The following is a 25,817-nucleotide window of genomic DNA, read 5'->3' as shown; positions in this document are numbered from 1 at the left end:
TTGGTAGGTCCAGGTGGCTGACAGCGTTGTTCAGATCTTCTATGACTTTACTAAAAATTGGCAGGGGGTTGGGGGGCAGTCTACTAAGTGCTGAGAGAGGAGTATTAAAACCTCCAGGTATAATTGGAATTATTCTATTTGTCCTTTGAATTCTCAATTTTTGCTTCATGTATTTTGAAGCTCTGTTATTATTTGCACATCCATTTCTGATTGTTGTATACTCTTGATAAACTGACCTCCCTGTCATTATGAAATATCCCTCTTTATTTTCCAGGAATATTCTTTGTCTTCAAATCTACTTTATTAGTCTTAAGTCAACAAGGAGCAGTGTAAACTAACATGAAAAGTCACTCTGTCTTGTCTGGCCATAACAGGCATTCGATTAATACTTATTGAATATTGACTTTCTAGTGTTTTCTGGAGAGCAGATTGCCAGATAACATCATTTCCTTTATATATAAAAGTATATGTTTCTTTTTTATGCTGTTATTTTAGACATCTCACAGAGCAGCAGTCCCCAACCTTTTTGGCACCAGGGACCGGTTTTGTGGAAGACAGTTTTTCCCTGGACCAGGGAGTGGGGGTAGGGGGATGGTTTCAGGATAATTCAAGCACAGTACATTTATTGTGCATTTTATTATTATTTCTATTATTTATTTCTACTTTATTGTTATTTCTGTTATGATTACATTGTACTGTATAATGAAATAATTATGCAACTCACCATAATGCAGAATCAGTGGGAGCTTTTTTCACTTGCCACTCACTGAGAGGGTTTTGATATGAGTCTGCAAGCAGTTGATTTATTATGGTCTCTGTGCAGTCAGACCTCTCTGCTAATGATGATCTGCATTTGCAGCCGCTCCCCAGCACTAGCATCACCACTTCAGCTCCACCTCAGGTCATCATGCATTAGATTCTCGTAAGGAGCGCGCAGCCTAGATCCCTCGCGTGCGCAGTTCACTGTAGGGTTCGCTCTCCTATGAGAATCTAATGCCGCCGCTGACCTGACAGGAGGCGGAGCTCAGGCGGTAACGCGAGCGATGGGGAGCGGCTGTAAATACAGATGGAGCTTCGCTCGCTTGCCCGCCACTCCCCTCCTGCTATGCGGTGTGGTTCCTAACAGGCCATGACCAGTAGCGGTCCGTGGCCCGGGGGTTGGGGACCCCTGTCATAGAGGATGAGATGCTCTGGATAAAAAGGTATTTACTTTAGGAAGTTAGTAACCTCCCAGGTTAACTGTGCATTGGCCCTAGGCTAGTGATATTTAACACTGAAGGAAGAAAAAGAAAAAGAACCTTATAATAATATAGTGAGGAGGTACTCCAAGTTAAATCATAAGAGAAAATAATAATCTGGTTGCACACACAGTGTAGAATGGTTTCAGTAGAGAAGTAATAGAAGAATGGGAGCTTTATAAGCACCTGACTTTAATGATCTCTGCCTACATTTTGACTGTTCTCCTGACGTTTATTTAAACCAAAGCTCATTCTCTACATGGCAACCCCCTCCCCACCATTTTCTTGAGCTATAAGTGACAAATAGCACTGTATTAATCCAAGGTGCACAACATAATGATTTGGTATATGTATATATCGCCAAATGATCACCACAGTAAATTTAGTTAACATCTGTCATCTTACATAATTACAGTTTTTTTTTCTTGTGATGAGAACTTTAAGGTCTACTCTTTTAATAACTTTCAGATATACAATAGACACCATGCCTTATATCCCCAGGGCACATTTATCATATAACTGGAAGTTTACACCTTTTGACCCCCTCAACCGTTTTAGCCACCCCCAAACCCCACCACAGGCAACTGCCAAATCTGTTCCCTGTATCTATGAGTTTGGTTTTTCTAGGTTCCACATGTAAGTGAGATTGTAGAGTATTTGTCTTTTTCTTTGTCTGACTTATTTCACTAAGCATAATACCCTCAAGGTCCATCCATGTTGTCACAAATGGCAGGATTTTCTTCTTTCTTACTGGCTGAATAATATTACTCTGTGTGTGTGTGTGTGTGTGTGTGTGTACAGTTGGCCCTTCAACAACACAGGTTTGAACTGCACAGATCCACTTATACATAGATTTTTTTTTTTTTTGCAATAGTAAGTAGTATAGTACTACACAATCGGCAGTTGGTTGAATCTGCAGTTATGGAATGATGGATACAGAGGCACCACAGAACAAAAGGCCAACTGTAAGTTATACACAGATTTTTGACTCTTCAGAGGGTCAGTGCCCCTAACCCCTGCATTGTTCAAGGGTAACTGTATATACACCACATTTTTCTTTATCCATCAGTGGACAGTTAGGTTGTCTGTGTGTCTTCGCTATTATAAATAACACTGCAAGGAACACAGGCGTGCAGATATCTTTTCAAGATAGTGATTTTATTTCCTTTGGATATACACTCAGAAGTGGAATTACAGGATCATATGGTAGTTCTATTTTGAATTTTTTGAGGAATCTCCATGCTGTTTTCCATGCATCAATTTACATTCCCACCAACAGTGCACAAGGGTTCCCTTTTCTCCACATCCTCACCAATACTTATCACTTGTCTTTTTGGTAGTAACCAACAAGTGTGAGGTGATATTTCATTGTGGTTTTGATTTGCATTTCCGTGATGATTAGTTATGTTGAGTGCCTTTTCATGTACCTGTTGGCCATCTGTATGTCTTTTTAGAAAAATGTCTATTTAAATCTTCTGCCCACTTTTAGTTGAATTTTTTGCTATTGAGTTGTATGACTTTTTATAAATTTTGGATATTAGCCCCTTATCAGATATATGATTTGCAAATATTTTCTCCCATTCACTAGGTTGTCTTCATTTTGTTGATGGTTTCCTTTGCTGTGAAGAAGCTTTTTAGTTTGATGTAGTCCCACTAGTTTATTTTTGCTTTTGTTGCTTGTGCTTTCGGTGTCAGATTCAAAAATTCATCCCCAAGATCTATGTCAAGGAGCTTACCACCTATGTTTTCTTATAGAAGTTTTATGGTTTCAGGTCTCACATTCAAAGGCTTTCATCCTTTTTGAGTTAATTTTTGTGTATGGTGTACGATTTTGGTCCAGTTTTACTCTTTTGCATGTAACTGTCCAGTTTTCCAGTACCATTTATTGAAGAGACTGTCCTTTCCCCCTTGTATATTCTTGGCTCCTTTGTCATAAATTAATTGACCAACATATCCATGGGTTTATTTCTGGGCTCTCTATTCTGTTCCATTGATCTATATGTCTCTTTTTATGCCAGTACCATACTGTTTTAATTACTGTAGCTTTGAAATATATTTGAAATCAGGGAGCATAATGCCTCCAGCTTCATTCTTCTTTCTCAAGATTTCTTTGGCTATTTGGGGGTCTTTTATGGTTTCATACAAATTTTAGGATTCTTTGTTCTGTTTCTGTGAAAAATGCCATTGGAAGTTTGATAGGGATTGCATTGAATCTGTATATTGCTTTGGGTAGTATGAACATTTTGACAGTATTAATTCCTTAAATCTATGAGCACAGACTATCTTTCCATTTATTTTTGTCTTCTTCAATTTCTTTTATCAATGTCTTACAGTTTTCAAGGAACAGGTCTTTTACCTCCTTGGTTACATTTATTCCTAGGTATTTTATTCTTTCTGATACAATTGTAAATGAGATTGTTTTCTTAATTTCTCTTTTTGATAGTGTGTTATTAGTGTATAGAAATGCAACTGATTTGTGTATTAATTTTGTATCCTGCAATATTACTGAATTCTTTTATAAGTTCTAACAGTTTTTTGACAGAGTCTTTATGGTTTTCTGCATATAATATCATGTCATCTGCAAACAGTGATAGTTTTACTTCTTCCATTTCTATTTGGCTGCCTTTTATTTCTTTTTCCTGTCTAACTGCTCTGGCTAGGACTCCCAATACCATGTTGAATAAGAGTGGTGAGAGTGGACATCTTTGTCTTGTTCCTGATCTTAGAAGAACAGCTCTCAGCTTTTCACCATTGAGTATTATGTTAGCTGTGGACTTGTCATTATATTGCCTTTTTTATGTTGAGGAATGTTCCCTCTGTTTCTGCTTTGTTGAGATTTTTTTTTTTTTAATAAGTGGATGTTAAATTTTGTCAGATGCTTTTTCTGCATCTATTGAGATGATTATGTGATTTTTGTCCTTCATTTTGTTAATGTGGTATGTCACATTGATTGATTTGCAGATGTTGAACCACCCTTGCATCCCTGGAATAAACCCTACTTGATCATGGTATATGATCCTTTTAATGTATTGTTGAATTTGATTTGCTAATATTTTGTCAAGAATTTTTCCATCTATGTACATCAGAGATATTGGCATGTAATTTTCTTTTCTTGTGGCATCTTTTTCTGGTTTGGTATCAGGTAATGCTGGCATTGTAAAATGAATTTGGAGGAGTTCTCTCCTCTTATATTTTTTTGGAAGAGTTTTTAAAAGATTGGTGTTAATTCTTTAAATGTTTGGTAGAATTCACTAATGAAACCAGCTGGTCCTCAGCTTTTCTTTCTTGGGAGGTTTTTAATTACTGATTCGGTTCCCTTACTTGTTATTGGTCTGTTCAAATTTTCTAATTCTTCATGATTCAGCCTTGGTAGGTTGTATGTTTCTAGGAATTAATCCAGTTCTTCTAGGCTGTCCAAATTGTTGGCACATAGCTGTTCGTAGTAGCCTCATGATTCTTTGTATTTGTCTGGTATCAGTTGTAACGTCTCCTCTTTCGTTTCTGATTTTATTTATCCTGTCTCTTTTATTTTCTCCTTTCCTGTCCTACCTGTGAAACTGACAAAGCATGTTTTCTCCTGTGTCCCCTATACGGCAGTTATATTACTTTATGGCCGTTTAGTTTGGTGGTAAATAGCATGCTTTGGCTCCAGATCTGATTTGAGTCCAGCTCAGTAGCTGTGTAATTTCCCACAAGTCACTCAACCTGTTCTCTAAGCATCAGGTTCCTCATTTGTTAAATGGTAGTAATAAAACCTATAGTGAAGATTCTTGGGAGGATTACATGTAATAATGTATTCAGTGCACTTAGCCCTCTGCCTGGCACACAGGAAGTGCTCAGTAAAGGACTGTGTGACATTGGTAGTGATTGTGGTAAAATCCTCGAATATTTACAAGATCCTTTGATGCTCCTCTTCACTTTATAGATTTCTCCTCTCTCCTCATATAGTAACATTCCTCCCCTTGCACAAGTAACCCACAATCCTAGTAATTAATTTTTCCTGCAGCAAAAGAAATGTCTTCTTTACTGAATCGTCAATGATGTCACCAGTACTGCCTGAGCAACAGTGTAGACACCTCTCCCAGGTATCTGTGCGGGAGGTCAGCCACAGATGTTATCAGACCTAATCACCTTTAAGAAGCACCCTTGGTGGCAGGTGACACTTTCTTCTGAAGTTTTCTGACCTGAGCATTATTTTCAGGCCGTAGAAAGAAGCAGGAGCACCACCCCTGCACGGTGGCTGTAAGTGATTCTTGACAGGCTTGGTGATCACATGAGCTCAGTGAGGCAGGGACCTCTTCTTAGGCCACGTGAGTGAGTTGTGAGTAATCTGGGGGAGAGACCTTTCTCTCAGTGTATTTTTAAGACAGAGTTTACAGTGTTCCACAGGTACATCCTACATTTTTGTAGTTTCTGCTGAATGATTTAAGGTGACATTGTCCTGTGGCTCACTTGATGTATTTCTTAGACTGAAAATTGCAGTGTTTTAAACATCTCTGGAACATAAGCTCTCAGATGCATGGGTTCTTACCTTAACAATTACCAGCATTTGACTAATAAGGAAGTGCCGTCTTCCTCCTGTTTGTGGTACCATTCGTGACTCAGACATTCTTCCTGGACAATAAAAATATCCTTGTACTTCATGCAAAATAAAATTCTTCACATCCTAATTGTTTTTCACAGTCCTCTGAAAATGGGGAGACCCTACGGAGCTCAATAAATAGTTTTTGAAATAAAAAACTGGTGAGCTTTTACCCTCAAGAAAAGTTACATGTATTTTATTTAAAGTTTTATTCATTTGTAGTAGATATTTTAATCTTTTAATATACTCTGTACCCTAACAGGTTATCCTGTAATCTGACATGGTTATGACATGCTGGCTTCCCAGTCCACCTTCTAGAATACATTGTCAGGTTTATCAGCCACCCCTCAGTTAACATGTGGTAGGACCCGTTTTAATACCAGTTTTGGAAGATAAGCCTAACACTTGCCTATTATATCACATTTTTATTTTATAGAGTTATGTTTTGGAGGATATGATTTGACTCACATTTTATCTGAACTATTTAACAACAGTCTTGTTACAGTAGGGTTCTGCAGTATTTCTTTCATTAACTTGTCCTCAGCTTCTCCCTAATTTGTTATTTTCTATACATTCTCTCTGTCTTTAGGGTTACTATCTGTTTTGGGTTAAAGGAATATTTTCTTGGACACAAAAATGCATCATCAACCAAAACAAAAAAGCTACTCTCCCTTGATGTGTCTGCCTCCTTCTTCCTGATCCTGAGATGACGAGACTAAAGTTTCCAGCTGGATCTGTCAGTCAGCATTTCTGGGATAAATTAAGTGAGCACACTTGATTGAGGTGTAGCTGGACTGTATCACTGTCTTCCTATTATCCTAGGAGATCAAAGCTGAGCACAAATAGAGGCTTAGTCTTTATAATATTCAAAACAGATGGCTAGTTCTTTGCGGTGAAAATTCAGGTTTTAAGGCAAACCACTCGTTAGCAAGACTTCATTTCTTTTCATTGAAAGATAGTCAACACTGAACGTATACCTCTCTCTCTTCTTCAAGACTAGAATCACAGACTTTCTGCGTGAGGAGGGATTTGGCAGACCCCAAAAGCTGTTACACTGTCTGGGTTCCTTTTCATGTGAATATAAAATAAATTATTCAGATTTTTCTTTTGGCATTTTGGGTATTAAATGAAAAAATCTTAAACGTTTAAATTCTCATAGTCATTTTGTTGATGGGTCACTATTTGAAATCTAGTATTCACACTGTTACATCCTCCAGAATTGAACCAGAGTGTTTATCCCTGACTTCATATTTTTACAAACTAAAATGCACATTCTCCACAGTCTATTACTGACACCTGGGTCCTGAGGTCATACAGAATAAGTCCGTAGTGCGGTTTGAAGTTTTTATTGTTTGGTTTAAAACTGACTGAAATGAGAGAATTAACTCAAAAATATTTATTGGGAGTCTCCTATGTACACTGCACTAGGTACATGGGTTGAAGCACATGTTTCAAGACTATAAAACAAATAATAAAGGACGGATTTTCTCCAACAGAAAAAATAATTCGAGGTGCCATAGGAAAACCCAGGTCTGCACCAGAGACTCAAGAGCTCACAGAGGAGGTAACACTGTGCCGCATCTTGAAGGAACAGTAGGCGATTGCCAAGCAGATATACTGTAAATCTGTTGAACTCTCAGTAGCTCCCTGTGGATACTGCTTAGGGTGTGAATTCATTCTCTATTTCTGCATAACGCATTGCCCCCAAACTTGGCAGCATTGAAAGCAATACACCCCTGTTAGGTCAGTGTTTTCTGCAGGTCATGAATTCGGAAGCAGCTTGGCTGGGTAGCTCTTCTTGCGTGTGTGTCTCCAGGGTTGCAGTCAGGATGTCAGCTGGGTCTGTAGTTGTCCAAAGCTTGGTGGGGACGGAGCATCCGTTCCAGGATGCTTACCCACAGCTCATACCGGCAGGAACTTTCAGTTCCTCACCATCTGGACCCAAGATGAGTGATTCAAGAGAAGGGAGCAAGGAGGAAGCCACAGTGACTTTTATGACCCATTATCAGAAGTCACACACCACCACCTCTACTGTGTTCTGTTCCTTCAGCGCAAGGCACTGAGACCATCTGTGCTGAATGGGCCAGAGCATCTTAGGCTTTACTTTTTGAGGAAGGCATGTCAAAGCACATGTGGACTTACTGCCAACCTCCACAGGTGTTGGGGCAGGGTGACAAGCCACATGGCTGGTGCCGCCAGCACGGGTGGGTCATGATGACCTTTGTGTGCCGTGGCGACCTGTGGAGGGTGGGCAGGAGAGATGTCAGAGCTTCTGGCTGTCCTGGAGGAGGCCATGCGGCCTGGATGCCGTGGCAGTGGATGGGATGGAGGAGGATCGCCAGTGTGCTCATCACCAGGAAGCTTGGTTCTCAGAAACATCCCAGACAGAGAACACAGCCTGAAAGCCCCACTGTGGTTCAGAAAGGTAACTTGCCTACAGGCACTGTTCACATAAACAGCCCTGCACAAGCCCATGTGTTCCATGGTGGCTATGGCACTTGGACGCCGAGTGACTTCGGTCCAGCCACATTCACGGCCCGGGTCACCTCCCCGGGCGTTGAATTTTTTGTTTAGAAAGTGGGGCAAGGAGACAGGTGTCGATGACCTCGATGGTCGCTAAGATAACTTCCTCTGTGCTCAGAACGATATACTTAGTGTTTTATCCATGTTTAACCTTGAGAATATTTGACTCAGTAGAAACATTTGATCTGTTCACAAACATCTAAATCAGGTTATACATGTCAAGGGATTTTCACTGAATATTTGCTGGAGCTGAAACTAAGTTAATTCAGTTTCTTTATCAGTTTTCCAGGCGTGAGGTTGAAAATGTCCATCTTTTTCCATATTCTTACTTTATTGAATTATTTAAGTATCAATTCTTTTCCATATTTAAACTTTATAATGACTTTATTTATCAATCAGGGATTTTGTCCAGATCAAATTTTACTCATTAGAACTTTCTGCAACTGTGAATTTTCTTTTTATGCCCATTGCCAAATCCAGTTTTCTGTTTAGCCAATGTTTTGTTTTGTGTTGATATTACTATTAATTCAAGTACTATTCATTGTGAATTGAATTTTTTAACAGTAATTATTGTTTATTTCTTAAGTAATCTGTAAGAAAATTATAAGCATTTCCTCCCTAATATTATAAGTTACCCTGTTATCTGGAATAGGTCTACTGTAGAGATTGGCAAACCTTTTTATAAAGGTCCAGATAGTAAACGTTTTATACTTTGTGAACTTTACTCTTTGTCAGAACTATTCAGCTCTGCTCTTGCAGTGGGAAAGCAGCCTCAGACAATATGTAAGTGAGTGAAGGTTAATATGACTATGATTAATATAACTTTATTTATGGGCACTGAAATTTGATTTTCAGATAATCTCCACATGTCACCAAATACCCTTTTGATTTTTTTTTCCAACCATTTGAAAACCCATTCTTAGTGATGGACTATACAGAAACAGGCAGTGATGCTGGATTTGGTCCATGGACTGTCATTTATTTACTGACCTCTGGTCTATGGTGTTGCTTTTCCAGTTCTTCTCTGTGCTTCTCATCTCTTCATGTGCCATTTTGTAGCCATCCGGTCATTGCTGGAGCTCCGTGCAGATGATGGGGTTAAGGTGTCCTCGGGGTCAGCATGTCAGCTGGAGTTATCAAGAGTACCTTGCAGGGCTTCCCTGGTGGCGCAGTGGTTGGGAGTCCGGCCTGCCGATGCAGGGGACACGGGTTCGTGCCCCGGTCCGGGAAGATCCCATGTGCCGCGGAGCGGCTGGGCCCGTGAGCCATGGCTGCTGAGCCTGCGCGTCCGGAGCCCATGCTCCACAACGAGAGAGGCCACAACAGTGAGAGGCCCGTGTACCGCAAAAAAAAAAAAAAGAGTACCTTACATTTCACATGTGCTCAAATGCTCACACGGATGAGAATTGTCATTCCCATTTTACAGATGGTAAAACAGGTTCTTGGAAATAATAATGGTGAATAATTATTGAAGAAGCTTACCATGTGATGGACACGTGGATTATTACAGTCTCATAAGGTATACTATCCTCAGAGTAATTGGTCCCAGGTCTCATAGCTAGAAGGTTGCAGGCCCCAGAGGTAAGCCAGCCTGTCTCCAGAGCCCACGCTGTTAACTGCTTTGTGGCTTTGCAGTGTTTCACAGAGTCATCAATGCAGTGCAAAGATATTGTAGCACACAACATGACTGATACAAATCTGTCCCTGTGAAGGGTAGCCTCTGGGTAAAAAAGCCTTTTTTCACCACAGTTTCTGAAACTAGATGCCCAGTAATTAACATAATCACCAGCCAAGGGCCTGCATGCGTATGGCTGTGGTGTTTGAATGATCGTGTTAATGGCCGTGGCCATGGCCCTGGCCACAGGCAGTCACATCGCCTTCCCTGGCACAAAAGAGTGACACCACTGTGTCTGCTTAACATGTGGTGCTGTAAGGCGTGAGATGCCACAGCTGCTCTTTCCAGAGAAGTGTTCAAGTAGATAAAATTCCTAGTTAAGATCATGAGATGCTGAGGACCACCTCAGTGAATTCCATGGCTAACTAACAAAAATTTTCCATGAGGGAAGCAGCTAACCTAATCATAGGTAAGACAAGCAGCTGGACAAACAACTGTGCTTCCCTGGAACATACAAGTTGTCATTGATGCAAGAGATGCTAAGATGCAGGAGTTCCAGTTCAGAGGAGCCTGGGCCCTCCCAATCAGACCACATTCCGTGTGTGTGTGTGCGCGCGCGCACATAAACGTACGAATGTGTCTTAACACGTGAACCTGTTGCTTTATTCTCATGCACAGAAATGTATGATCATTGAGACAGGCATGGTAATGGAGTCAGGGAAAGCGGAAAACCTCCAGGTACATAGAACGTGCAGCACTGGACTCACAGGATGGTCTGAAACACACGTGCCCGCTATAGGATGACTCTGCACTGTTCTTTGAAATGGCACATCTGGGAAATGATATGTGGATGGCTTGCTAGACAAATGACAGAAATGTATCAGACCAAGTGTCATGAGCTTTTACTGCTTAGATGAATAAGATGGCAGAGACTTTGCTCCCCATGTTTCTATTTCTTGTCAGCAGTAGCATCTCATATATGAGAAGGTTATAGCTGCTAGAGCCCACAAGGCAACTGAGTATGAAGAATCCCCCAAAATTGTGTGATGCATACATTTGGGCAGTTTGCTTAAAGCACAGAGAGAGCTTTTCCTCCTGTTCGTTGCTGTTCAAGTCCACAACACCAAAAGTATACTCCCTGGAAGGAAACCAGGGAAAGCACTAATAACATGGACAGATTAACATGGTGAAGAAAGGTGTTTCTGCGTTCTCCTCTCCCTTTTCTTTTTTGCTTGCTTTCTAGAGTTGGGAGTTTCTGTTTCACTTGTCCGTCGTTTTCTGTTTTCTAAACACCCATAAAGTGTTAGGTCCTCTGATTCTATCAGAAACATGGTCTCTATCCTTTGTATTCCCTCACTAAAATTGCTACAAAATTTGGATGTGGGTCGATGTGCATGATAGGTTTTTTATGAGTACTAAAAGGTGGGACTAGATCCTGGTAGATAAAACCAATACGAAGATTCTGCACAAACTTAACTTTTTTCCCCCTCTATCAGGTCACTTTACAACTATACCAGAAGCTGCTTATTCTTTGTTATGTCAGGTAGCCTCACATGCTTCAGTCTAGATGTACCCCCATTTCTGGTTCCTTGGAACTTTCCCCTTGGACTGCCCCGCACCCCATTTTTTTACTTGCCGTACTCTGCAGTTTTTCCCTCAGGGTCTCCTGGCTCAGTCAGAATGTGCGGGTTTGCTCATTCTCAGCATTCCATATCTGGCATCCCAGTGGGACCGCCCTGCTCTGACCCTACACTTCAGAATTGATCTTCAGTCAGCACTTACTGAGCCCTGTGTTGGATCAGGGGGATCCGGAGAATCAGGGCACAGGGGCCCTTCTTCCGGAGAAGGGCTTGGAGTGCCCCAGATTATTTAATCTTGAACTACCCTGGCTGGTTACCCTATATAATGTCAGCCACAATTTGTAGGACTTCTGGTATTTCTGAGCTGAACCTCTTTTGTCATAGTAACTGTTATATCCTCCGATAATAAAGCTTTGCTTAAACCTCAGCAGCTAGAAACATTGAAATGGTGATGTCTGTCAGAGTTTGTGTCACGCTAAGGAATTTTAACTTTCAGAAGTAGGGGGAGGAGAGATTAGTTCAGTGATCATGTGGAGGTTTTATCCCCAAATAAAGAAAATGGGTAGAGAAAAACAGTCTTCCTAATTTTTGTTTTTCCCAAATCTTTTTCTTCCACCCAAAGCCTGGATTACTCCCAAGGTGGAAGGGGTGATGTCTGGAAATCGTTAATCCATGGGTTTTATTCATGGTGTATAAAGTTTTCAGAAAGAATTTGCTTTTGCAGTAGGATTTCCTGACTGACTGTGGCAGACATAAACCCAGCAAGGACAGCTCTGTCAGGGCAGCCAAGATCCCTCTTAGATTCCTAGATATATGACGGTTCTGGTGTGTGTGTGGAGTGGAAATGAAGATTCTTCACGTGGGCGGGTCAGGAGGAGAGATGGAGAAGGGGGTGCGTGGGCACAAGCAGAGCAGTGGGTGGAGGTGGGGCGCACCAGGCCAGCCCCCAGAACCCAGCACTCGTTCAGCCCAGAGTGAGTGAAGGAGATGCCCCTGGTGCCCCCTGCCCTGGTACTGGTTTCTGTTCTTGAAGGGCTCTTTTATGGTTTTCTGAAACATTTCCATCCTCCCAGTGAAGCAGAGTGCTAAGCCATCCTAAAGCTGAATTCCGGGCTAAGGGCCATTTTGCACAGATCTTTCTTCCCATGCTGCCGGCCCCCTTTCGCCACTGCAGGCGTATACATGTGCCTCCTTACACACACTCACAGGTGTTTTCAGCCTGTCACAGGTCATGTCCTGGCTGTTTCCGACTTCAGCATTAAGAGACTCAATTCCTGTGTGTAGCCTGTCTTTCTCTAGTAGCACAGGTACCCGTCTCTGATGTGTACACACAACTACAGGTACATGTCTACCTTCCCTGCCTTCCAGGTGATAGGGAACCCCTCCCTCCCACCTGTGCCCCCAAGGCCAGGTTCCTGTGAAGCCAGGTTCCTGTGAAGCACTGTGTGATGGGAAGCCAAAGCCTGCGGACACACAGTGACTGGAGCTGCAGCCGTCGCAAGCTATCAGCTGGAGATGCTGCGTGTCTGCAGTCTGTGCTGTGGGGTGTGATGCTGGAGCTGCAATCATGATGGGACTAGTGGCCAGTTGCCCGTGTCTGCTCCTCCAGCTTCTCTGTGTGTACACGCACACACGCCTGCTTTTAGCCCAGCCTTGAAATAACTGCCAATCACAGGGGAGTCTCCTCCAGAGACTGGCCTCCGCTTGGGAGCCCTTGTACAGATAAGCTATCAAGTCTCCTAGTCACCAGATAAGCGTGCTTGGCTCTCTGCTCGTCTGTCTCCCTGTGGCCCTCGAGGCGGAGCGATTGGGCGGTCTCCCCGTAATCTAGACTCGCATCCTTGGTTACTTATCGAGATCCTAGCCAGGTCAGGAGGTTCCTTTTGTGCACCGGGCACAGCTCTGCTTGGCCTGCCTTCTACGCCCAGTGGCTAGAGAGAGAAGAAAATGAACTGACCTGATAAGGTCATTACTGTGTTCCACACAGCAGGCAACAAGCGTGTTACTGCTTTTCACATCCATCCCTCTGTCTTGTGAAGAAGGTGTAATAGTGCTGAGAAGTGCTTGACTGCAGCACTAACGCAGCCCGAGCACTTCACGTGCCGGAGCTCAGAGGACCGGGCGGAGCTGGTGTCGTCAGCCGCAGCATGCGGGTGTGTGCACAGGCATGGCGGGGTGGAGGCCACCGTTTTCGCCTGTGGCCAACTGCCTACCAGTTTTTCCTTTGAAATTCAGCATCAGCCTTCAGTTGGCTGGCCTGTTCGAAAAGTGTGAACCTCTCTTCTCCCTCTTTTGCCTTATTTTCTTTCCCATGCCCAGCCTTTCTTCCCCATAATTTGTAATTCATTAGTGTATAGCCCTGGAACTTTACTGTGGGGAAGTCCTGTAAAATATATACACACATACACACACAAATACTTAACCCACTACGTTGTTTACTAAACTACAGTAAATGATCTACTGTGGAAAGGCAAGCCTCAAGCCAGGCACGAAATCGAAGGTGCTTTCCCATCTATCGAGAGAGCAGGGAGGAAGGGCTGCTTGACACGCGCCACTGGCATCTCTGAATCTAGCCGCGCGGATAGTTACCTCCCTGTGCCTCGTCTGCCCATCCCCCCAGGGTGCACACTATGCGTCCCCTCCTGTCCCCTCCACTAGTCAGCGCGTGATGGCTTCGGTGCCTCATGCAGCGTTTTCTCCACTCACTGCCCATTGATGTGCACTGTCTTCGTCTGTGCTCACCTGTCTGCCTTCTTGTTGGTGAATGCCCTTATTTTCCTCGATTTTACAAGTTTCCAGATACTGAAGCAAGTCCTTGCAATACCTCCAGCCTTAAGCTGCTCTCGTGGTCATGAAGAGGTGGGCTCAGCAGGAGGCTTCTTCCCTCGGTGGCGGGGCCCACACACTCTGCTCTCTATTCGACTAGGATTCCTTGTACCGAATACGATAGGATAGGTTTTAACTGAATAAGGAGTAAATAGGCAAAATGCAGTTAGCAGCTCTGTAGTTCAGATTTCAAGATTCATTTTATTCTAAACTCTCTTTCCTATCTCCTTACAACTTTGAGTACAGGATATTTGTCTCCATATCTGGGTCAAGAAATAGGGGATGTTTTGTTTTGCTGGACTGGTAATGCATGCTTAAAGGAAAATTGACAACAGATTTCTGAGTTGTAAAACTAAGAGGAAATGATCACATTTTATTTTTTAAATGATTCCCACTGTTTTTTTCATGTTTCAAACCTTTTGCCGTTTTCAAAGACACATCTAACTTTAACAAACCGTAAAGCTCTTTAAATCTGAAACCTTTGGAGAGAGTTTTTACTTTTAGAACCCAGCATTTCTATATGTGGTAAGATTTCTGATTAATGTTTATTGATCTCAGTCACCTAGTGTCACCACACCAAACCTGGATCTGCTCACCCACACGCAGCAAAGCCAATCTACTGACACCGGGTTGTGGTGAAGGAAAGTGCAGCGTTTATTGCAGGGCCAGGCAGGGAGAACGGGCAGCTCGTGGTGAAAACCCACACTCCCCGATGGCTTGCAGGGAAGGGGTTTTAAAGGCAGTGTGTGTGAGGGAGAGGGTCACAGGATGCATGATCAGCTCGTACGCAGTTCTCAGATTGGTTGGCAACAAGGTGAAGTTTCGAGCATCACCAGTCTTCCGGTTTCAACCAGCCTGGGGTCTACATTCTCTGATGGTCAGTAGTTTTCATCTGTGGGGGTCTGCTTCCTCTAAAAACAGCTTAGGAACGTGTGTCAGGCCTTTATCCGTATCTCACAGCTCTGCTGTGTGGCTGGTGTGCAGTGTGAATTGTTACCAGGTTCCTGACCCAGAGCTCTTCTTTGCTTCTACGACTTCACAGTTCCTGGTCATTCCCTCTGGAGTCAGCCTCCTGAGACTCGGGAGAGGGCTGAGAGACTAAAGCAAAAGGCTTTTACTTCGAAGGATATAGACACAGGGGCTTGCACATGGTTTCAGTCCCCCCTTTTCTTTGGTGTTCCTCACTCTTAGGGGAACAGGTTCAGGACGAGAAACGGAATAAAGTTTCCCCTAGAGAGGTTAGTCACAAACTGTCGGCAGAGGAGGTCAGTTTTAGGGGGACTCGGTTTCACTAGTGGCCCTGGACGTGAACTCCTAGTGGTACTTACTCACTTGTTAAAGAACAGTGAGGCAGACTTCATTCAGGACAATCCCGATGGGTTTAGGGGCCACTGCAGTGGGGTTTTGCAGTGAGGGAGACAGAGACAGTGCCCAATTCTGAATACAACAAGGAAAAGTGGGAATTTACAGCCAAGGAGCAGGTGGGGGTCAGTGGATGGACACTTCCTAAGGAGGAAACATCAGGGATAGGGGGAGATTCTGGCTAAACCAACCTAACTGGATTCTTGCCTCAGGCAGGCAGAGTGATCAGACATCGCCCGGGGGATAGTGGGCGATGAGGAACCCCGTCACATACAAACCAACTTAGAATTCCTGGGGGAATTGGACAATATAGAGATGAACATGAACACCCAAAAGTCAGGGCCCAGTTGAGAAGAGAGGTCAGGGGAGCCTGACCCACATTTGGTCAACGAGAAGACCTTTGTCCCCAGGATGTAGATGAGGGGAATGAGAAAGTTAATTGAACCTAAGTGATTGCCTGGTTAGTTATTCCATTAACTAAACAAGTGGTAATAGTAGATCATCTGTAAGAGATGCTGAGGAAGGGACCCTGCTTAGTACAGAACTAATATTCCAAGTACTTAGTAAATATTTATAGCATAAGAAATGTCATTCTGGGTTTTGTATTTGTTGTGACTTTTTGTTTGGGAAGATAAATGGAAGACGGTCCCATTCTCTAAAGTTTGTTTGAGGAGTCAAATAGACACACATGAAAAATGGTTATGAAGTGGGGGTCAGGATTTGGAGCTCTGAACTTTCTTGCCTTTAGCTTTAGGTTATCTTTTTAACTTTTCATGAAACTTTAGAAATTGACTTCGCCCTAAAAGAGATTTTTTTTTTTCCAAAGACTGTAGCTCTCTCACTAAGCACAAACTCAGGCTAAAGCTGCTGAAACTTTCCAGATTTCCATTGTTAACAATAAGGTTTGTTTTTTGATGAAGGTCATGCAGGTGTATCTCATGAACCCTTCTGTAGCCTGGCTTTATATCAGTTATTATGAGGGTGTGACCTGAGAGGTGTATGTTTATCCAGTGTCTCTCTTGCAGGAGAAGTATAAGATAGAGGGGTATTCTCGAAGGCATATTTGTTTTCAGCTTGCTAGGATTACAAATGAGTAAGGACCATAACACCAAAAACATTTAGGGGGTCCATTGAGTATCCTTCTGTTTGTGCTGCAAATGGGAAGGCTAAATTAAAAGGTTGGATCTCAGAGACCACTAAGAATAAACAAGTTGTTGAATTTTATAACCTTATATGTGAAGACTAAGTCAAACTAAGCCTCAAATCAAGGTAAAGAGGTTGATTTAGCAATTTAAGGGTCTGCCTAAAGTAAACTTCAAAACTAAAGTTAAAACAAAGATCAATCCTGAATATATGCATTTGAATTCTTATATACACTCAACACATTAGTTCCATTAGTTCATGATTTTTTTTTAATGCAGAACAGGACCACATCTCATTCTTAATATTCCTGCCAGCAAAAGCTGGCTGTGGCGTGGCACAAAGGCATTCACTGAATGTTTGTTAAGTGAATTACATAATTTTTTTAGTGTCAATATGTGTGATTTGATATGCAGTATATCTAGTTAATGTAGCAAAAATATCATGACAGTTTACTATATCTGTTCAAAGAACCACATTCTTGCACAAAGTAGCTGCATTTACGTGAGAAAGTAGCACAAAGGTCCAAAACTTTGTGAAGAGACCCAGTACCACCCTTCATCTTCCTCATCCTCACGCACACCGCAACCAAGAAGGTAAAGTCGGTTCTTGAGAGAAAAGACTTTGAGGCTAGACCATTGAAGTTTATTCCCTTGCCTCCTTTTTTACTTTTCAGAGTTTAGCTCTCTGCTGGGGCCTCTGGACAAGAATGTCATTAAAAGAATAATGTTTCTGGGAAGTTAATACGTTAGTTGTTCCAGGATTTCTTTAGTGAACCTACACTGGGGGACAGTGGTGCAATGATGACCCAGTGAGAAGTCAGAACTGCTACTGGCATTTACTCAGTAATCCAGGGACAGCTGAACCTGCCTCCAAGGAGTTCCGCAAATAGAAAGAAGAGTAAGAGGATTTTGTAGCGACAGAGGAACCATAGTAAATATAAAAATAATTTGCCAGGAACACAGTAAACGATCAATAAATGTTAGCTTGAAAAACAGTGGCATCTTCCAAACAATAAAATATTAGTACTGCAAGGGCAAATGCCTTAAGTCCCAAGTGATATTCAGTTCAGGGTATACCTTTCCTCTCAGAATGAGCTCCCAGAATGTGCCATAACCAACCCACCTATACTTAGATTAAAGATCTAGTACAGAAACAGTGGAGTGGGGAGAAGGGGGCAGACCATGGAATTGACTGGAGGGGCCTTTCGCTGAACGTCCCATCCTGGTCCGAGAACATGTGTTCCCGTGTCTTAGATAAATGGGTTGCAGAAATGGGATGCTGTAGAATTTTCAGCTGCAATCTGTATCGAACAATAGAGGAGCAGCTGGTCTGTCTTCCAAAAGATCTCTAGCCATCTAACCTGCTCAAGTGGAAGGGAGGTTAAAATAAACACCTTCCGGAGGTCACTGTCTTCCATCACCGTGTGTCGTCAAATGCTGGCCTCTGAAGCCAATTGGAGGGTCTGATACATAAATAAATCCTTGCAAGAAGAAACAAAGCTTTCAGTAAGTCAACCAGAAAGCTCTCATTCCCCTTTATAATTTAAATTATTTTCCTTAACAGCTCGGTAAGTGTAGGATTGGGGGGATATTGACATTTTGGCATTATATTTGATAAAAGCAGAGGTTATCTTGACAAGTTCATTTTTTAACTTTCTTTATGCCAAAAAAAAGATAGGTAATTCTAATTCTGCATAGCTGTAGGACTGATGTGGTCTGACCGCATTACTGACAGCTTTTGGTAGGACCTCTTGCCAATGTACTGAGGTTGTATGTGGACAAAAGACATAACCTCTGGATCCTGTAAGGCGTCCTCTTCCTACTTGGCAAGTGTCCCTCTCCCCTCTTGAGATTAGGCAGTGGCAGTTCTACCTTGTGGGAAATGCAGTTTCTTTTCTGAGTGGCCTGCCCAAGTTAGATGGGGAGAAGGAAGAGATAAGGACATTTCCCACGTGATTGACATGGTTAAATGTGTCCCAGAGAGGCCACGGTGACTTTTTTTTTTTTTTCCTTGATGGATAGATTTGAGAATTGTGCTGGTTGGGCAGTTTCATACACTTTCACCGAGTAAGCGCTATAGTTTTTTTGTTTTGTTTTAAAAAAGCGACTCCTTTTGACATGAGAAGAAAGGGCATCTTGGTCATTGCATGGAATGAATTTTTATCCTTGAAAAAATTTTCAAACTCCATCCTTTTTTAACTTTTCAATTGGACTTTGAAAAATTTCAGAGTGCAAAACACTACATATTTTGTAATCTGTCAGCACCTCAGCATGAAATACATTTAAATCAGTTTGAGATTCATCTCTGATTAAGAACAGGGACCTAAAAAGTCCACTCTTTCATTCCCAGTCATACAGCAGTGAGCTAGTACCTTTCCAGACTCCATTTTACTGTGAAAAATTTGACCTCTCCACGACCACCATTGATCACATTGTCTTCGTCCTCAGTGCTCGTGCTTTTTTATGTCAGTTTTCCAACTCAAACAGTAATTACCTAAGATACCAGCTCTTTCAGCCTTGCAGCCCAGATATGATGGCAACTATACACAGACACACACACAAAGAATGGGAGTAAGTTGCACAAATCCAATGAAAATCCCCAAAGTGATTTTTTTAAATCAATGTGTCCATGAAAGAAGCTAGAGGAGGCCAAGCTAAAAACATGGGAGGGCTTCCCTGGTGGTGCAGTGGTTGGGAGTCCGCCTGCCGATGCAGGGGACGCGGGTTCGTGCCCCGGTCTGGGAGGATCCCACGTGCCGCGGAGCGGCTGGGCCCGTGAGCCATGGCCTCTGAGCCTGCGCGTCCGGAGCCTGTGCTCTGCAGCGGGAGAGGCCGCAACAGTGAGAGGCCCGCGTACCGCAAAAAAAAAAAAAAAAAAAAATGGGAAATGAAATAGGGCTGCAGTGCTCGGAGGCATGAGAGGTGTGGTAGGAGAGCCATGGCTAGACAGTTGGGATATTGATGTGCAAGGTGAACATGCATTTAAAGGAGTTGCCTTGAACTTGCCTTTAAAGATTCTGCTTTGGAACTCTTTCTAAATCTTCTACACTGTGTGGATTTGTGGCCAGGAATAAAATACAAGTCTTTTTTGAGAGATTAGTGTTGTCTATGGAAATCTATCCAACTTCCCCACTCTCCAAATCCTCTGCAAAACAGTCTCGTCCTTCTGTGGTTGGCAGTGTTGATACCACAGGTAACACAGGACTCATACCACGAGCCTGCTGATTAGGGGTCCCTTACAGAGCCCAGAGCCTTCCACTCCAGCCCCTGAATGTGTAACCTTTATCCTTAGGGAATTGTGTGTGTGTGTGTGTGTGTGTGTGTGTGTGTGTGTGTGTGTGTGTGTTTTAAAAACAGTAATAATGCTGAATGTATTCACTTTCTCTGGTTTGTCTAGACAGGCTCCAATTTCTATATTGTATTATACCATGTAGGCCTAAACTCTGAACTCTGATCTCTCCAGTAAGTTAAAGATCGTTTTAGACACTAAGCCTTGGCTGTTCCCTCTCTTAACTATTTTATGGAAATAGTATTAGAAACAGAGGCAATGTGATATATTTATAAAGCAACCATTAAAAATCATGTTTTCCAGGAATACGTAATGTGAATAGTACTCACAATATAACACTAAATGGATAAACAGGGTATTAAGCAAAACGTGAAGTATGATACTGTTAAAAGTTGATTTATGTAGGTTTATAAAAAGACTTGGAAAAAAATCAGCAAAATGTTGCAAGTGGTATTCTTGGTGGAATACCTATAGGCTATTTATTATTTCTTTTATATTTTCTCCCATACTTTTCAGAGTAAAATATGCATTGATTTCACAATAAAAAACATAAAACTTTATTTTAGAAACTCTTAAAAGGAAAGCAGCAGGGGAGTCCTCTTAGGCCAGGAAGAAATCAGCGTCACTGTTGAAAGTAACACCAGGCCTTATTTCTGTTGACTTGAAGATTAGTGAGCTCCTTGTTCATTAGGTGGGTCAGAGGTGTCCTGCTGGTGAAAAGTGCCAGCCCGGTGACACACAGCAGGTGCAGACCCTGCCTGTGAGCCCTGGGAACGTTTGGAACCTGCCAGCATCTGGCGGGTTGGCGGCTGCCCCAGCTGCTGTGTGTCAGGCAGATGCTGTGCCAGTGTTTCGGCGTTGGAGAGCCGGCCCACTCTGCCTCCGCCCCTCAGGCTCGCCAGTACCAAGAGTCATCGGGCCCGAGAGCCGCCCGATGAAGTCATCTGTCCTTTGCTGTGCTTTCAGAGGGAGCCGAGGTGATAGTTATCCATCCAGGGTAAAGGGGACACAAAACAGAGTTAGCGCAGGACTGCCACTCGGGAGAAGAGACCCAGCGTCACACTGGGCCCGGGCTCAGGCTCAGGGGTCTGGCGTTGTGTAAGGATTTATCTGTCACCCATTAAAAGGAGGATAGATGGCCTCGGCCCAGTGAACGAGGGAGCTCCAGCCAGGAGGCAGATCTAGTCATGAGTTCACTCACCACATCTCGTGGCCGAGAAAAACACGCACTTTCTCCAGAGGCAGAACCTTCCTTCCATTGCAGGAGGTGAAGGAACACACACAACATGTGGCATCAGGCTTTCAGATGGGCACGTTTCACTAGCAGTTTTGGGGTGTTTTTTTTAACATCTTTATTGGAGTATAATTGCTTTACAATGGCGTGTTAGTTTCTGCTTCATAACAAAGTGGATCCCTAGCAGTTTTTTGTAACCTCCTTGTAAATAGATGGGATGAGCAATTGTGAAGTAACTGGAGTCTTTCTGTATCAGGAACGTCACCTCTGCAAAAACAAGCTCACCCTGTGCTTGATCTCCAGCCCAGAGTCAGAACTACATCTCGCGTTGATGTACATGCCAGCAGTCCCCACGCGGCCCCCAGAACAGTGGGTGGGTGTGACTGTGTACACGTGCAGGTGTATGGACCTGCTTCTCTTTACAATCCTGAAGATCGCTGTAGTTATTACAAGAGCTCTAGTCTTGCTCCGTTTCTTTGCCTTGGGAGGCATCAAGAGACTGGAACTTCTTGTTTCAGATTGACCTTGACTTTCCTCATTTTTTTTCACCTCAGATCATCCAGCCCCTCTTAGAACTTGACCAAAACAGAAGCAAACTAAAGTTGTACATTGGACACCTGACAGCCCTCTGCCATGACCGAGACCCCCTGATTCTTCAAGGACTCACTCCACCAGCTTCCTATAACTTGGACGATGACCAGGCAGCATGGGAGAATGAGCTGCAGAAGATGACCCAGGAACAGGTAGGCCTCTCACCTGAGCTCTGGCGACACCCTCACAAAATTCAGCTGCTCTTTAGGTTGATGCAGTAGAAGCTGCCTTGGAGAATTCAGGGTTCAGAGTCAAGATTCTTAACAGTGGTTGGTTCTTCAGTAGATATTAGGAGCTACCATTCGAAGGAAGCCCCACTTTATTCTTCCCTCAGTGTAACTTGCCAAAGAATCAGAAACGGCTGGTTCGGAAGGGAGAGGGTTAAGGGGAATCTGTTATTTCACAGAACTGATGGCCACTCATGATTGTGACCACGGAAAGGAAGTCTGAGTTGGGGATATCTGGATGAGGATCCTTGACGAGTCAGCTGTCTCTGGGGAACTGTGGGTCACAACCTCCTAAGTTTTTCAATAAAAGGACCATTAGATGAATTAGTGTAGGTTCCCCTCCTGTGCTCCACTCTCTGTTTACTGTTGCCTGTAAAATCCATTGGTTCTCTTTTTTCCATGTCATGATGTTTTTAGTTCAGTAGAGAAAATGAGAAGGCTAAAAGGAGACAAAAACCATGAATAAAAGAAACAAGGAGAAAACGGGATGAGGGCAGACATGGAAAGTAAAAGAAAGAAACATTGAATAAACACTGAGAAATAAAAATAGAAAAAAAGAGATCGAGCAGCTTTAGAACAGTAATCCTAAGCTGCTTTTGTGCCTGGCTACAGAGTGGGGTTGATGGGGTCCCAGCCCCTTGTAGATGTGATTGTGGCATCAGTCTGCTAAAGCTCTGCACCAGAGTGTCGAAGCTGTGCACTGTCTTCCAGCTGCGTGCCTCCTATTTGTTCACCCACAATGCGTGAGCGGAGGCTGTGTCGAATAGGGCACATCCTGTGGTGTGAGGTTGCGGGGAGCAGTGACGGCCGCGGGTCGAGAGCTGCACGCTGGGGTCAGGGCGGGACTGACTCCCGGGTGCGGACTTGGCCTAAAAACAGACCCATTTAACGGCCTGTCGGTCACCCACCTGATTTGTGTGATGGAAAAGGTAAGGCCGACCTCTCAAATTTAGCGTGTTGCCATGGAAATTTTAATTTCTTTCTTCTCAAAAGAGGGAGACATTTAAAGGACAGAATTAAATCGAATTTCTAGTGGCTCCTTTTGATATTAATAACCATGAAGTTTACATGCCACTGGAAGCCCGCTGGAAACAGAGCACACAGCCAGTTAATTTTAGAAACTCCACTACAAAATTTTGCAGAGAGACACGGCATCTTAAAGCACGAACAGTGATGTATCAAAGTTTAACTGGCATTAAATTATTTCTTTGTGAAACAACTTGTCTTTGAAATGAAAAAAAGTATTTTAGCTCAGTCCTGTTTTCCAAATATGCCTGAATGGAAGTAATCAGTCTTTCTAAGGGGGAAAAAAATACCTTCAGGGTGAGGCCAAGGTAGAAAATCTCAAGCTAAGAGTTTTTCAGAAAGTTTTGAGTGAAAAACCAGGAGTTCAATAGAAGGCATGCCATCCCACATGTTATCATCCAAACACTTTTGCTCACATACGTGAATCATGTTAATATTGTCACGTTTCCCCTTGGCTGAGAACCTGCTTCAGTTACTGAAGTTGTTGCATGAGGTGTATGAAACTGTATCTTCAGCAGCATCCCTGGAAAACCTGGGGAGCAGGTGACCAGGGTCATCTGTAAAGGGGCACAGCAACTAACCACACCTTCCGTCAGCTTCTCCAGAGCAGTTAGAGTTTGGTGGAGAAACCAACCCATTTTCTGCCCCCTCTCTCCAAGTAAGATTTTAAGGGAGTGGTGCAGGCTGTCGAGAAAGATGACCTGTGATAATACAAAATGACTTGCCTATTGTGAGCAAGGTTTGACTTTAGTTTTTGAAGCCCAAGAAACATTAGATAGAGATCACCACTAAATATGCATGTTGGTTTATTTTGTGTGTGTGTTTTCTTTGGGGATATAGAGCCTTCTGCACCTGACATTTGTGTGACTCAACTCTGTATGTCCCATGCATTTCACTGCCACCATGCTCCCCTCGGTCACACACCCCCATGAGGACAGGACAAGAGCCTTGTCTGTCTTTTTCAACACTGTTGTCTGTACGAAGAATAGTGCCTAGCACACAGTATCTGCTCAGTAAAGGTTTGTTGAAGGAATGAGAGAAAGTGAAGGAGAAAGGCAGGCAGGATACCGTCCATACTTCTTATCAAAGCACACAAGGCCTCCTTTCATTTGGCCTGATTCTTAAATGCACATCTCTTCTCACCCTATCCCTGAAGCATACAACAACTGACAGTCTTTTAAACTGTTAATTGACTTAACAGTTTTCACATTTGTGTCCTTTTGCTCATAATGGTCCCTCTGCCTGCTCTGCCCTTTCCTGCCTTGTCTCCCTGGGGAATATCTAAATAGGAATCTGAGTTTTTAAACTCAGCTCAGACATCATTTCTTTTATGAGTTCTTTCCTGAAACCCCAGGCCCAATGTGCCACTCCCTCCTTAGGGCTTCTGTAGGACCTGTGGCACTCGTACTTACTAGTTTTCATATCTGTCTTCCCATTAGTCTAGGCTTTCTGTCAGCTGAGGACATGAACCGTATCATTTTCATCTTAAAATTCGCACCACGTCAGGTACTTGGTACTTGCTTACTAACTCAGATGAGTGAGTGAATTCTAGTGAGTTCTGCATAGTTTATTACTTTGTATTTCATAGTTATGATTCTTATTCCCTAACTAGATGAGTTTCTTCACTGCCAGAACCATGTCTTATATTTCTAAAGTGCCTGGCACAGTACTGTACATGTAAAGAATGCTTATTAGTATATACCTTGCTGAGTGTTTGTTTGGTGACCCAAGACAGTTTCCTCAGTGCCCTTCAGTAGCTTTGCATAATCTGACTGTTGATGTCAGAAGAACCACTCAGACTCCATCCTGAGTTATGACCCTATTATCTGCAACTGCCTGGCCTACAGAAATATTACTTTACATCTGAAGATTTCCCAGAATTGTTTTGTTTCCTTTGCCCTCTTAGAGGCTGGCTATCTTACCACCTAAATTTATGGGTTTGTTTATTTTTCTTACCTTATCGGTTTTTGCTCTATGTATCTTGAAGCTCTGTTATTGAGTGCATACACATTAAGGATTGTTATATCTTCTTGATGACTTGACTCTTTTATCATGATGCACTGTCTCTTTTCAAAGCTGGTAATACTCCATGCTCTGAAGTCTGCTTTGTCTAACATTAATGTAATCATTCCAGCTTTCTTTAGAATTGTGAGTGCACGATAAACCTTTTTTCATATATTTGCCTTTAAGCTGTCGACGTCTTTATATCTACAGTGAGTTTCTTGTTGACAACATATATTCACCAGCCTAGAGGACACAGGTCTAGGGGGCAAGGCTGTCTCTTCCTCCATGATTTCAATAGGCCAGGCTGCCACCCAGGGCCAGAGGGCTGGAGCTGCCACCCCAGTGGGCCTGGAGGACAGCTTCCAGCCAAAGAGCCTTATTCTCAAGCCTTAAAATCTGATGAGGGACTTCCCTGGTGGTCCAGTGGTAAAGAATATGCCTTCCAATGCAGGGGACGTGGGTTCGATCCCTGGTCAGGGAGCTAAGATCCCACATGTTGCAGGGCAACTAAGCCCGCGCGCCACAACTACTGAGCTCGCGCACCTCAACGAGAGAGCCCGTGTGCCGCAAACTGCAGA

The 25,817-nt window shown here is 43.1% G+C and overlaps 1 protein-coding gene across 5 annotated transcripts in view; it reads left to right on the top strand.

Moving 5' to 3' along the window:
• The window catches only part of ERC1 (ELKS/RAB6-interacting/CAST family member 1), a 388,457-nt gene that overhangs the window by 334,387 nt on the left and 28,253 nt on the right, over positions 1-25,817 (top strand). For all 5 annotated transcript variants that reach the window (XM_081249168.1, XM_081249164.1, XM_081249165.1 and 2 more), the window contains exon 18: positions 21,946-22,134. In XM_081249168.1, coding sequence (XP_081105294.1) covers positions 21,946-22,134 — 189 coding nt within the window. The remainder of the gene's footprint in view (positions 1-21,945; positions 22,135-25,817) is intronic.

Source organism: Mesoplodon bidens (assembly GCF_964165515.1).
Source record: "Mesoplodon bidens genome assembly, chromosome: 11".
NCBI classification, from domain to species: Eukaryota; Metazoa; Chordata; class Mammalia; order Artiodactyla; family Ziphiidae; genus Mesoplodon; species Mesoplodon bidens.
The sequence above is the reverse complement of the archived record's forward strand: the minus strand, read 5'-3'. Positions and strand labels throughout refer to the sequence as shown.